The 13891-nt window shown below is 35.2% G+C and overlaps 1 protein-coding gene across 1 annotated transcript; it reads right to left on the bottom strand.

The window, feature by feature from the left end:
• Positions 1 to 10508: 10508 nt before the first annotated feature.
• LOC126657147 (uncharacterized) lies at positions 10509 to 11396 on the bottom strand. The gene has a single exon (XM_050351789.1). The coding sequence runs from the start codon at positions 11394 to 11396 to the stop codon at positions 10509 to 10511; it is 888 nt and encodes a 295-aa protein (XP_050207746.1).
• Between the last annotated feature and the right edge of the window lie 2495 nt (positions 11397 to 13891).

Genomic DNA, 13891 nt, shown 5'->3' with positions numbered 1-13891 from the left:
GGTGCCGGCGGGACCTGAACAGCGTAACTTATTAGATTATAAAGTAAAATTATAAATTATAAATTAATAAATATAATAAAGTAACTCAAACATGTGACTCAGATAGCCCTGGTGGATCCTGAGTGGTCATAAATGTCGTACGTCCAAAAAATGAGTCAACATACGGCATCGACGCAGGCGGGACCTGAAACTAGAACATCGAGTGGCACTAAGCGTAAGAGCATAAAATACGAGCTAATCAAGTAAAATAGTATATTAAATTGCCTCAAACCTATGGATATGATGCCTGGGGTGTCGCCCCGGAGGTTGACCCGTAATGCTGTCTTCCCAATAGTCCGCATGGGGTATGTCTGAGGTACCACCCCACCTCCGTGTGAAAAAAATAATGGCTCTGGGATAGGGTACACATGCTCTAGACGAGGCTGTGGAGGCATTCTGCGTGGCTGTCGACGTCGTCCTCTAATAGAGCTTAAATCGACCTGGCAGGGAGGGAGTGGAGGCAGCTGGTATGGTAGGTCGGCTGGCTCGGGGGGGGGGGGGGGAGTGTGACGTCCCTACGATCCTCAATGGTAGCAAGCTGAGAACTCCGTGCACCAAACCTAATCCTGCGAGCGGCACTTGAACTGGCCCTCCCATAACGTGGGTCATCTCCTGCAAATCGCGCTGTGACAATGTACAATAAACCGTCACTGATATTATTAATGAAAACAAATGAAATGAAAATATTTTCAATTTACAAAATGCGTACACTAGTGCCAGCCTCTGCACCCTGAAGTGTAATCCATCTCCGGCATCGACGCCTATACCAGTCCATGTACTGTGAATGTTAATGGGGTGGGTGCTGAAGCTGCCGGCCCTGAACTACAAATGCATTTCTATTGTTCCAAAGTTGCGCCCAGTATTCCATTTCATATGCGAAGCTCGCGGAACCCCGGTAGCGGACGTTGTGAAGCTCCTCAGTCTGCAAGGGGGCAACAGAATAGGCTGAACTAGCCCGAATTGCTGAAGCACCCTATCTGGCTGGTGCCACTCCAAAATGTTAATAGTAAATGAGTGGGACTCGCGCACGCCAGAGATGTGCTCCATCGAGGTACTCTCGAGGGATCGAGCTGAGAATATCGTCAGAATATGGCTGCCACTGGATCTGGACAACAAAATTAAATACACTGGCAAAATATAGTTAATTACGAAAAGTTAAACTTCTAACTCGACGTCGATGTCTCCTGCATCATCTTCGTCGCTCTCATAAAAGTGTTCGTCTTCATCTTCGTCACTGCTCCTTACTGACTCACTGTCCCACTCTGACTCGCTCGAATCGCAAATTCTCCAGCAAAATTTCAGTTCCACCCAAAATCTGGTACTCAACGTAGAACTCCATAATTCGTAGATTTGGACATCTCACAGATTCAGTTAGTATTCCAAATAAATGGTTATTGTCCTGCTCTAAAAAGAGTGCGTACGAATCTACTTCACCCCTTACAAATTTAGGCAGTCTGAATAAAATTTGTGTAATCTCCACTTCTGAGTTAGTAGAGTTTGGTCCACTACAAACTGCTCTTTTACAAATGTTAACCAATTCATCGAAATTCATTCGTTCACTGAGTGGCATCTCCACTCGATAACCACCGTAATATTCTACTCCACGGGGGGAGTTTACAATTTGCCCATCGAACCATATCAGAAAGGATATATTGAGTGTCGACATTACTACAAATTTTTTTATAAAAAATTAATTATCTATTTTTAATATTTGTCCATAAATTATGATAACAATTTCAAATACAAAGCATCTTTTAATCACATTTTACTAGCAATAAATAATTATAACAATTATTTCTAATATTTTACTAAAACTATAAAAATAATTTTACTTTTAACAATTATAATTTTATAATATTTTTAAAAGTTAAATAAAATAGAAAAATTCTTCTAAAAATTATTAATCTCTAACATTTTACTAAAATGTAATTAATTTTTCTTATTATTATTCATTATACTATATTCTTTAAATCATAACATTTTTTTTAAATTATACTTGATTCTAGTATTTTATTTAATAATTATAATACTTACTATTTTACATTACAAATACTATATAATAAATCAATAATTTTCACAGTTAGGATTTTCTAATTTTCTTAAACATTGAAATAACATACTAAAAAAATTAATTTTTTTTTTATATTTGACTAATTTCTATTAGTATTCACAGTTATAATAAATACTCTAAAAATATCAATTGAAATTAATTATTAACATCTAATTAACAATTTATATCTAAACTAAAATAAAAATATAAATAAAATATTTACTAACCTCTTGTAGTACCAAGCAATAATACGCTGTCCGTTGTTATTATTTTAACGCCTAGCTCCGATATTTGTAAATTATAGAATTGTAAATTTAAATCAAAAAATTGAATAAGGGAAGAGTTTTTTGATTTAAAAAAAAAAACAAGGAGAAGAAATAGTTGTGGCATCCGGGTGTGCTGAAAATGCACACCCGGATGCTATATTTATATAAAGGTATCCGCAAGTCATACTCGTGGATACCTTTATGTCTGATTCCCATGGGGGAATCAGACATGTCTGATTCCCGCATGGGAATCAGAACTGATTCCCATGTGGGAATCAGTTTGACCCTTGACTCGTCATGGGTCAAACTGATTTCCACATGGGAATCAGTTTTTTGTCCCCTTAATCTTAATTAAGGGGATTTCTGCTTGAATCCGTAAGTATGACTTGCAGATTCAAGCAGCAGGCACCATTTGAGTTTTTTTTTTATGGGGAAATTTTTTGAGAAAAAAACCTAGAAAAGATATATCTTAGATCATCTAAACCTATAAAACCAGTTCCATAAGAAGGATCACCCTCATTCATAGTCCACTGATATCTGAGTTATAAATATCTTCTGCCTTTTTTATCTCCGATGATGGCCACATCATATATATAACTTTGCTTTTGTGGCCATCAATACTGCAAAATTCTCCACGAGAAAGGTTTCCACCATGGAATCCTCTATTAACATATATATAACACAATAAAAGTGAGATGGGTTTATCACTAGTTGAATCTCAAACTAAAAAATTCACAATTATTGTTCTAATTTACAGTTTGCAATATAAAAATATTTCAATTAGCAACATAAAATGTAAGCATCGTATTTAATAATAAATCGCAATTACATACCTGTTATTGAAGCTTGTTTGTTAATATTCTATGGCTGAGAAATTTAATTGATAGAACTAATACACTGTTGTAGAATTCAAACCCTCTGCTGAAGCTAAGTTAATATATAATAATTTGTGTCTCTTGGATTCTTTTAGGTTTAAGTGTTTTAGTAGAACTAGTATTTAAATGAACTTTAAATAGAAAACCATATTTTTATTTTAGAAAACACTGTACTTTTTAACAAAGGAAATAATAGAAAACATCATAATGATGTTTTACAGTTACCAGTTATAATTTGGAAAATCATCAAAATTATTTTTTAATTTTCTAAATAGGAAAATATTGCAACCAAACAATAAGTTCTATTTTCTAGTTTTCCTAGAGTAATTTTCAGGAAAACACACCTTTTTTCCCACAACTAAACAAGGTTACATTTTCAAATTTATATTTTGAAATCAAATAAGTCATTTTTAACTTTTTTAGTCAATTAAATCTCAAACTCTCCTTAAGTAAAATAACCCTTAGTTTTATATTTCAAATACAGACTTGTTTGCTTTCGAGACTCAAGTTTAAAAATCATATATATTAAACTGATCTATTTAACTCCAAAATATAAATCTAAAAATCTAACTGACTAAAAAAGTCAAAAATTATTTATTTGACCCTGGAGACAAAAATTCGAAAGCCGCATCGACCTTTTATTCATTCATCTTATATATTGTAGACATTCTCTTTCAAGAATTATACTTATTAGCGACCAACATACATGAAGGACCCTTAGAATGATCGCAATAACTGTATTTCTTTGGGCTGTATTTATCCCGTATTTGAATACGATTTTTTACTGTTAATTTTTTAGGACAATTTATACAACCTCTTCCATATAAATGACAATTTCCCGTCCTTAATTCCAAAAACTAAAGCGAGAATGAATAGTTTCGGAATTATACGGCATACTTAATGTTTTCAAACCACTTAGAAAGACAAAATTGAAAATTCTCTCTTAAGTGTTAAAAAACAAAAATAGACCAAAATGCTCACTTTTGGTTTATACTATTGTAAACTACAAAATGCAGTACTCTTGTCAAATTTTATTGTTCATCTTTAAAGATTTGGAGAAGCTCAAAGTCGAACAAGAGATTTGTTTTACTGTCTTGATCTTGTCTAATTACTTGCTTTCTTTTTTATTTTTCTGGATTTGTCCATAGCTTTTGTGCTTGAATTTATTTGTAAGACTCTTATTCAGGTTCATGGATTATCTGTCCAAAGTTCATGAATTTTGTTGAGGTTTTTGATTCTCATTTCTTGTTCTTATTTAATTATGTGATAATTGCAATTAAACTTATCATTACATCATATTATTTTGTGAGAAAGATTATTTGATGTTCAAAACCCCATATTCGGTATCAAATGTTTTATGAACTAGACAACTAGATTTGATTAATACTTGTATTATTTTTAAGTTGAAGTATTCTTATGGTCTATTATATGTTATAATTTTTGACGCACTAGGTTATTTACATGCAATTGGTAATTGTTGGCTTCAACTTCCCGCCTTGATCGCCGAATTTTTTTGTCAAGAATTCGTTGGTCGTATAGCGACGGACAAATCTGTCGCAAAATTTGTTGCTAACTACAAATTTAGCGACAAAAATGAGATTTGTTGCTAAATTTCGTAGCTAATTAATTGTTTTCTAGTAGTGCATTGAAGTTTGTTTTAAGAATTACAATGTCTAAGTTGTTAACCTTAATTCATACTCAAAGGTATGATATGTATATCCATAAAAACAATTTTTCTTATTGCTCTTTTTGTGTGATCCAAAAAGTAACAAAGTAGCATTCTATTTAAGTAGAAAGTAGGAAATGTTGGCCCCCACCCCCACACCCAAAAAAAAAACTGTTATTCAAGCCTCTGAACTACGATTTGGGAAAAGTCCTAACGGTCACAAGATGAGGTGTCAATCTTTAATTGGAAACATTAAATGCCCTTGGCAGTTGTCTTTCAGTCCGTCCCAATTCTTCGCACCCGCAATGTGTATGGTTCGCTTGCACGAAGTGTTGAGCTTCTACTACAAAATGTTAGCCATCGCGAAGTATGCTCAAGTTTACCAAAGTGTCAAAGTTTACGCCTGGGAAGTGAAGAGTTTTCCCTCGCGAACCTGTCCTGTAACTTTTAAATTTGGATTTGGACATTTTTTATAGGGTTGCTATAAACTTCCCAAGCGTTTCATATTGTCTTTATACACTTATAAAAAGGATTATAACACCCTTTTTAATTGTAATAATCAAAATTAACAAAATATTGAATTTATAGAGTCCAATATTTGTTTGGACAGGTAATTAGACCTTTCATGGGTCACATAACATCAATAGTGTTTGTGACTCAATTTAAGGAATTTTTCTTACCGTTTTCGGTAACTGAGGGTAATAGAAATACGTTGTTATGGTTAAGTTGGGGTAATAAGCCTGTGCAGAAATATATTAATGTTATTGAATTTATGAGGTTAATAACTGAGGATAGTAACATAATTTATGGTTTGTAAAAGGATTAGGACGTGAATGTATGAGGTTAATAACTGAGGCAAGTAAAATGTTCATGCAAGTTTTTGATAGTGCCCGATATTTAAGGCAATCCTATTTCTTGACAATAACCACATGCAAAAATTAATTCGAAGAAGCAAATTAAATTTCCAAAATCTGCTATAAGAATGATCCTGAATTCGAACAGAAGAAAGCCGTAAAGAATTGAAGCCAGCTGCATTATAAGTTTTTCCTTGCCAAAGGAACCGATCATAATTGGCAGTAGGCTGATGAACTGATAAAATGTCATGTAAAGCATTAAGCTGAGCTTGCTGTCCAATCTAAAGTCTGTAACGCTAAAAAAAAAAGAAGGATTGCCGCTCAGCATCAAACAGCTCGGCAACAATAGAATTTTTATCTTTTCTAGAAGAGAATAAATCTAAAAAAAGAAGGTTCAAAGCTTGATTATTAGTCCATTTATCTTGCCAAAATATTCTTAACAAACCAGCACCTAAAAGATGTGAGCAAAAATATTTCCAAACTTGTTGATCTTTAACATAGATTGAGTGAATACCCTTCTACAAATGAGATAATTGACGAACATCAATATCATCTAAATTAAACCAATTAAACAAGCCCGAGCTACAAGAAATAACAACAAACCTTAGAGAACGTTTATCGCAACTTATAAGCTTCCAAATTCACTTTAAAAGGAAACTTTGATTCTTAAAATTCAAAGGAGTTATATTCAGCCCCCTCATGCAAACGGCAAGCACACATCAGTCCACAAAACTTTGCTAAATCCAGTATTAGAAGTTGATTCGTTCCAAAGAAAGCGTCGGATCGTCTGCTATAGAGACATAACCACAGATTTGGGAATATTAAGAGAACAGAGGTAATAAACGGGAAGACTGCACATAACAGACTTGATCAAGGTAAGTCGTCCTGCCAGAGACAATAAATTTTTTTTCCAACCCGCCAGCTGAGAAGAAAAATTGCTCAGAATAAGATCCCAAACTTTAGCTTTTACTGGCTTCAAAGATAAGGAAAGCCCTAGGTAGATAATCGACAGAAGCTCAATTTTGCAGTTAAGGATGTTTGAAGCTTCATCAAGAGAAAAGTCATTAACATTGACACCAATGATAGAAGATTTCTGATAATTAACTTCCAGACCAGAAATCAACTCAAAGCACCTAAGACTTCTCAGTACATTCCGTATCATCTCTAGGATAGAAATAGACTCCTTATAGCCTTCCACATGAATGACATCCAAAAGACCCAATTCTGCTGCTTTCCGGAAAAGAGCTTTAAGTCCTTCAGCTGTAAGAACAAAACGCTTCTGCGAATAGTCTATTTTTTCATGATGTTCACATAACACTTCTGCGAACAGCATTAGGATCTTCCATTCAGGATCTTCTACGCAGGCATGCCATCATGGAAGACCCATGTTGTTCGCATAACACTTATGTGAACACCATGGAAAAATAGGCTGTTCGTTGAACATTTCTACGAACAGTCCTCAACCAGGCACAAATTTAAAATTATTCAAAAATTGAGAATAAATAAGGAAATAAATTTTGTAAGGGACCAAACAAAAGATTTTCCATATATCACCATTAGTCTATTGTTAACTCACACAATAAATAACGGAAATATTCAATTTTCTAACAGCAATATAATTGGAAGACCTATTTAGATTCATTTTGAAAAAATCAATGGATTAAATGAGATGAAAAAGTTCATAATAAAAGATCTTTTTTTTGTAACGCAGGAACCCCCAGCGGAGCCCGACCACTCTTTAGGGCGGAGTCCGACCACCTGAGTAAACCTTCGGAGAGGTCAGTCTCGGCATCACACTGTCCAGACCTCCCACTTAATAGAAGTTTTTTAACAACTCATTCACAAATGTTTCCAATAAGTCCCATTTTTTGGGATATGGGATTCGAACCTAAATTTTTTAAGTCTCAAGTTTACTGTTCACACTTGTGACCAATTGAGACAACCCGTGATGGGTTATAATAAAAAATTTAATTGCGTCACGATCTATATTATAGAGGCATTATTTGCACCTTTTTCCATTTCTAATTTTTTTTTGGTAAATGATAATTAAATTAGCTCAGTTGCAAGGCGCAACTGGCAAAAAGGAGCTACAAAACTCAGCTAGATCAAGACTGGAAAATGAAATTGAGATCCTAAATACATCATTACCACTATACGGAAAAGACGGGTTGTGATACTTGTAGTTAATCAAACCCTTTGAAACGCATAAAAAAACTAAATCTCTGTAGTTTGTATCCTTTTCCTTGAAAACTTTATGATTCCTCGCTTTCCAAAGCTCCCAAACACCAAAAAACCAAATCATACCCCATAATTTTCTGTATTTGGCTTTTGCAAGAGAAATCCATTCCGACTAGAAGCTTTCAATATTTGAAGGAGCTGACCAACCTCTAATTTGAATACAATCAATGAGATTGCACCAAAATATCCATGATTTTTGACAGTGAAAGACAATGTGAACCCCCGTCTCCTTCTCGCTGCAATTAACACAAATCTGTTGTTCTATATTCCGTAATTCCAGCTGAAACAGAAAGTAATTTGAAGCAATTCGCTCCTTATGTAAAAGCCAGACGAAGAACTGCAGTCTCAGAGGAATTTTCTGCTTCGAAACACCGGACAAGAAGCTGTTGTTTTGTCTTGGATTGTTGTGAGATAATCTGCAGAAAATCGCAGAATATTAGGAAAAATAGCTTGTGTTCCATCTAACATTATCAACCCTGGAATGATTGATCCGAATATGTGTGAATGATCTGCAAATTATTTCCTATCTATCCTGCTCTCTTATTCTTAGTCTTCTTTTCCAATTAAAATCTGAAATGATACCCTCCTCATCAACTAAATCCCGCAAACAAGAATCCTTAGTTAAAGAAAGATTGAAAAACTCAGAATGAGTGATCTGCAAAGGGAGATGTTGTCGATCAAACCAAATATCCTTCCAAAATTTCACGTCCTCTCCGTTCCCCACTTTAAAACTGACGTTATTGCAAAACAAATTCCAAATGACTGGATTATTAACGCATATCTTTCTAATTCCACGCCACATTGCCTATAATTTACCGTAATTCATGGTAGACAAATCATGCCATGAGCTAAGGTTAGAGCTCTCGCGAACGACTAGATACCACAGCGAATGCTTATCACAAGAAATCAGTCTCCAAACCCATTTCAGCATTAAACTTTGATTTTTAAGGTGAAGAGATGGAATACTTAACCCCCCCCATGAGAAATAGGTAGACAAACCGTTTCCCAATCAACTTTGCACAACCCTCTACCCGAAGCACTGCCAGACCAAAGAAACATACGCATATATCTTTCCAGAGAGGCAATTACACCCAAAGAAATCGCAAAATTGCATATAGAATATACAGGTAAGCTTGCGAGAACAGATTTAATCAAAACCAAACGACCCGTTGGGGAAAGAAGATTACCTTTCCAATACGCTAAATGATGTGAAAAGTTTTGTCTGAGAGGAGCAAAGTGAGCAATCTTCAAGGCTTTATCGGATAACGGCATACCCAAGTAATCAAACGGCAACTTAACTGATTTGCAGGTCAGGATATGTGCAGCTTCATTTAAGTCCAACTCAGAGACATTTAGCCCCATTACTGAGCTTTTTTGGAAATTAATGCGAAGACCAGACACGAGTTCAAAGCATCGAATGATACGTAACAAATTTCTGACCATTTCCATGTTATTTGGGAGAAAAAGAAGTGTATCGTCTGCGAACTGTAAAATAGACAAAGTTTTATGATAGTCTCGGATTGAGATACCTTCAATAATGCCCAAGTCCTTTGCTTTGTCAATCACAATCTTGAAAGCCTCTGCTGCAATAACGAATAATAAAGGTGAAAGCGGGTCACCTTGTCTAACACCCCGCTCCATGAAAAAGTTATCAGAAGGACTCCCATTAATGAGAACCGAGAGCTGAGAAGAAATCAGCATAGAAGATATCCAATCAACCCAAATGTTTCCGAAATTAATTTGCTGAAGAACTCTTAAAATAAACGACCAATATACACTATCAAATGCCTTTTGGAAGTCTAGCTTTATAAGAAGAATCTGCTCTTTGCAACTTGAAGATAAATGAATAACCTCTGAAGAAATCGAATGACATTCATGAATACTACGCCCCTTGATAAACCTGAACTGGTTGTCCGATATAACAGAGGGTAGAAGCGGAGCTAGTCTATTAGTTAAAATCTTTGATAGAAGCTTGAAGATACCATTAGTAAGACTGATTGGACGAAAGTCTTTAATGTTACTCGCTCTCTTAATCTTTGGAATCAACACCAAGAAAGCAGTGTTTAATCCTTTCGGGAATCTACCTGTACAGCCGAATTCTTGAAATATCTTCATAATATCATGTTTCACAATATGCCAAGAGTTGATGTAGAAAAACATGTTGAAACCGTCCGGGCCCGGTGCTTTGTTAGGATCACAACTCTTGAGAACATTGAACACTTCCTCCTCTTCGAAATCTGCTGTTAACAGAGAACTGAAATCCCGAGAAAGAGTTTTAAAACGAAGACTATCCAGGCTGAAAGGAATCTGCAAATCTTTCTTATAAAATGAACTGAAATAATTGCTGATCTTAAGTCTCATATCTGCAGGTCTGAAATAACGAACCTCAGCCACCCATATTTCAGAAATCATATTATTTTTTGCGTGAAGATTGGCAGCTAAATGGAAGAATGAAGTGTTCTAATCGCCTAGGAGATTCCAGTTCAGTCTCGCCTTTTGAAGCCATAGCAATTCCTGCTGTTATGTGACAGTGAATAACTCTGACTTAAGAACAGTCAAAGATTGAGACTCCTCCGCAGTATGATGTTTGTTATCTGAAGTAGATTCGAGATTATCAATATTAAGCTGAATAGAAACAGCCTTTGAGTTCAGGTCTCCAAATACATGGGTATTCCAATCTTTTATTTTCTTCCTGAGCTCTCTGAGTTTGACCAATAAACAACAATCCGAATTAGAAGATTGCCAAGAAGAAGTAACAAAATCCATGAAGTCCGGATGATCCCACCAAGCGTTTATCGACTTAAATGGACGAGGACCCCAATCTACTTTCCCCATCGAAGAGAAAATAACCGAGAATGATTTCGACAAAGCCTTTAAGTGAAGATCTTGCCAAGTACTATAAATCAAAGGGGAAACAAAACATCTGTCGATCTTGGATTTGGAGATACTATTTTGCCAAGTGAAAAATCTCCTTTGTAAAGGAACCTCTAGCAAACCGGTCACATTAATAAAATCAGCAAAAGCAATCATTGAAGAAGAATAACTACTGCAATTTGATCTCTCTATAGGACTTATGATTTTGTTAAAGTCGCCTGACAAGAAGCAAAGACCATCACAAACTATCTCATGTAAAAGATCTGTCCATAAAGACGCCCTAGCGATAGAACAGTTTGGAGCATAAATCAAAATGAACCGAATTGGTTTAAAGAACCAAATAAAATCCAATGTAATCCATCTATCACTCTTTCTGATGTTTGTAACAGAAATCAAACTAGACTTCCAAACGCAAACTAAACCTCCCGAAGCACCATTAGAACTAGAATAACAGTAATCAAAGTCCAAGTTTGGCCAAAGCCTACGAATCGTAAAATCGTCAATAATCTCCTTCTTAGTTTCCACCAAACCCATGATTGATAGATTATGCAAAGAAACAAAAGAGCGAATAGATCGATGTTTTCTAAATTGAGAAAGGCCTCCACGACAATTCCACGATACAAAGTTTAGTGCATATGACATACAAAAAACGATTAACCTCGAGAAGAAATCACCTTAAGAGTGATTTAATTGCTCCTTGGCAATCCTTTGTGAAAGAGGTTCAATAATTTCATCCTCATGCTTCTTATCAAACAGACCCAGCTTAACTCTGATATCCCAAGTTTTATGAGTTTCATTCTTCTCTGGAGGTGAATGATTTCCTGCACTTGAATTCCTATTCCTTTCCACTGAAATCATCTTGTTACAATTGCAGATAATATTACCCTCTGAATAACTGCTGTACCCCGCCTTTTGTGAAACTGAATTCAAGCTTCCCTTGTTTCCAATTAGTTTCTGTTTACGTCTGACTGTGATGTTCGTCATATCTGGGGTCGGAAACGACTCATCCAAATTGACAGTAGGATTAGGAGTCCCCACATAATTTCCTGTATCCCCATTCGAATTTTCAGATAAGCAAACTTCATCTTGCTTTTCTCTATGCTTGAGGTTCTCATTGTCTAAGCAAAATCCATCTTGTCAGAATGTTTAGGCGAAAGAATTGTATCAGTATCCATCAAAATTATTCATAACCGGAATAGCAAGAACATAAGGTGTTTCTTCTGAATATATCATGACCTGCTCAACAGAAGCAGATTGAGATTCTGAATCCTCCGAAGAATTCATGGTTGTTGAAGAATCTTGATAATCATCCATCAGAACTGGTGAGTCCGTTTCCATAACATGAATGGAATAAGATGTGTTATCAATTAAAACTGGAATAGCGCAGTCGATACGGTCGAACCCTGCATAAATAAGAACGTAAGCGGCATCCATTCTGTCCATAGTATCCACCACTGGATGAGTAGTTATAAAATTACCAACTCTATCTGCCACTTTTCTGAAAAAAAGTTCTATTCCAAGCTACCATTGGAGTACCCATTATTCTAATCCATGTATATCTTTCTTTGGCATAAAAATTCGGATTCCATGTCATCACAGAAGCAAAGAAATCTGTCCAATTCAATTGCAGAAATTATGCTCTATCCACTTCATTCTCGAAATTGAACAATAAATGTTTCCCTCCTAAAAAAGAAGAAGAACAAAAGTTCATTCCTCTTTTTTTCACGTAACTGCCAGCATGAAGAATTGAAAGCAACTTAATCACTGTTGCAATAACAGAAAACCTGAAAATATTCTGTTCCTGGGAAGATGAATTAAACACGACGGGGTTATGAGAAGCCACTTGAACAAAAGATCTTGAGTCTCGTAGAGATCGCGGGGAAATAGGGTTTGCAGCTGGTAGGCGTTTGTGAGCTGGAACAGCAGCTTGTGGGATCTTCTTCTGCTAAGCATAATTATTGATAAGAGGATAACGAGCCCTAAAAGCCCTAATCAAATAAGTTCCTATCCAAACCATATTCAGTTTCATCAAGTAGTTCTTGACATTAACATGATCATCCAACTTAATGAATCTGAATCGACGATTTGCTTTACTGAGTCTCCTAGCAATTGTTACCTTTCTAAATATTCCATATTTCGAAAAAGCATTCTGGAGGTCTGAATATTTCCAATATTGGGGGAAATTCTCGAAGTAAAGGACAGCGGGGGCGAAGATTCTGAAATTTGAGCATAACGGGATAGGTTTAGAGGCTTACTAACATGGCTTGGTAGAGATGACGAAAGATTTTGGCTAGGGTTAGGGTTTGGGTTTGAGGGAGAGGGAAACATCGTATTTTCAAAAACTGCTTTTTCTTAATTGAACTATATTCTAAATTTTTTATTTGTAACCATTACTCATTCATGCATGCATTAATATTATTTTATAGAAGGTGCTTAACTAATGATAATATTAGATTGTGTTTAACATCAATCCTGCTTGTTTTTGTGAAGGACACATCAATCCTATTACTATACATATATCAATAAATTAATCATAGAAATGCTTAATTATTTATTGTCTTTGGCTCTACTAGCTATTACCTTTAATTGGGCGACAAAGATTTACGAGGACCACTTAAAAAGAAAAAAAAACGTTAATAATAATAAAATCAGCCATTAATAGTATATAGAGAGAAGAAAAAAAAATTAAAAGATGATAGTGAGCACCATATGACAGACACATTGCTTGCCTTTGCAAAAAATATATATTTTGGAGGACCTACATGATCTTTGACTATACAAATATTGTCACAAATTTAGCAAAAAACTTATTAAATGATAAAACTAGGTGCTCTGCAACAATGCATAAACAGTAGCAATTGGTAGGTCATGTGTCTTTACTCCTAATACTCCACTGACCCAACTCATTCATTCATTGATAACTCACCAATGTCAAATATTTTTTAATTTCAGTAGCTCAACCTATCAAAAACAATAGACCCCTATATTTTTTTTTCTTTTGATCCCTCTCCAAATTTGATAATGTAACA

The sequence above is a fragment of the Mercurialis annua genome, linkage group LG7 (genome assembly GCF_937616625.2).
Source record: "Mercurialis annua linkage group LG7, ddMerAnnu1.2, whole genome shotgun sequence".
Taxonomy (NCBI): Eukaryota; Viridiplantae; Streptophyta; class Magnoliopsida; order Malpighiales; family Euphorbiaceae; genus Mercurialis; species Mercurialis annua.
This window is presented reverse-complemented; position numbering and strand designations above follow the sequence as displayed.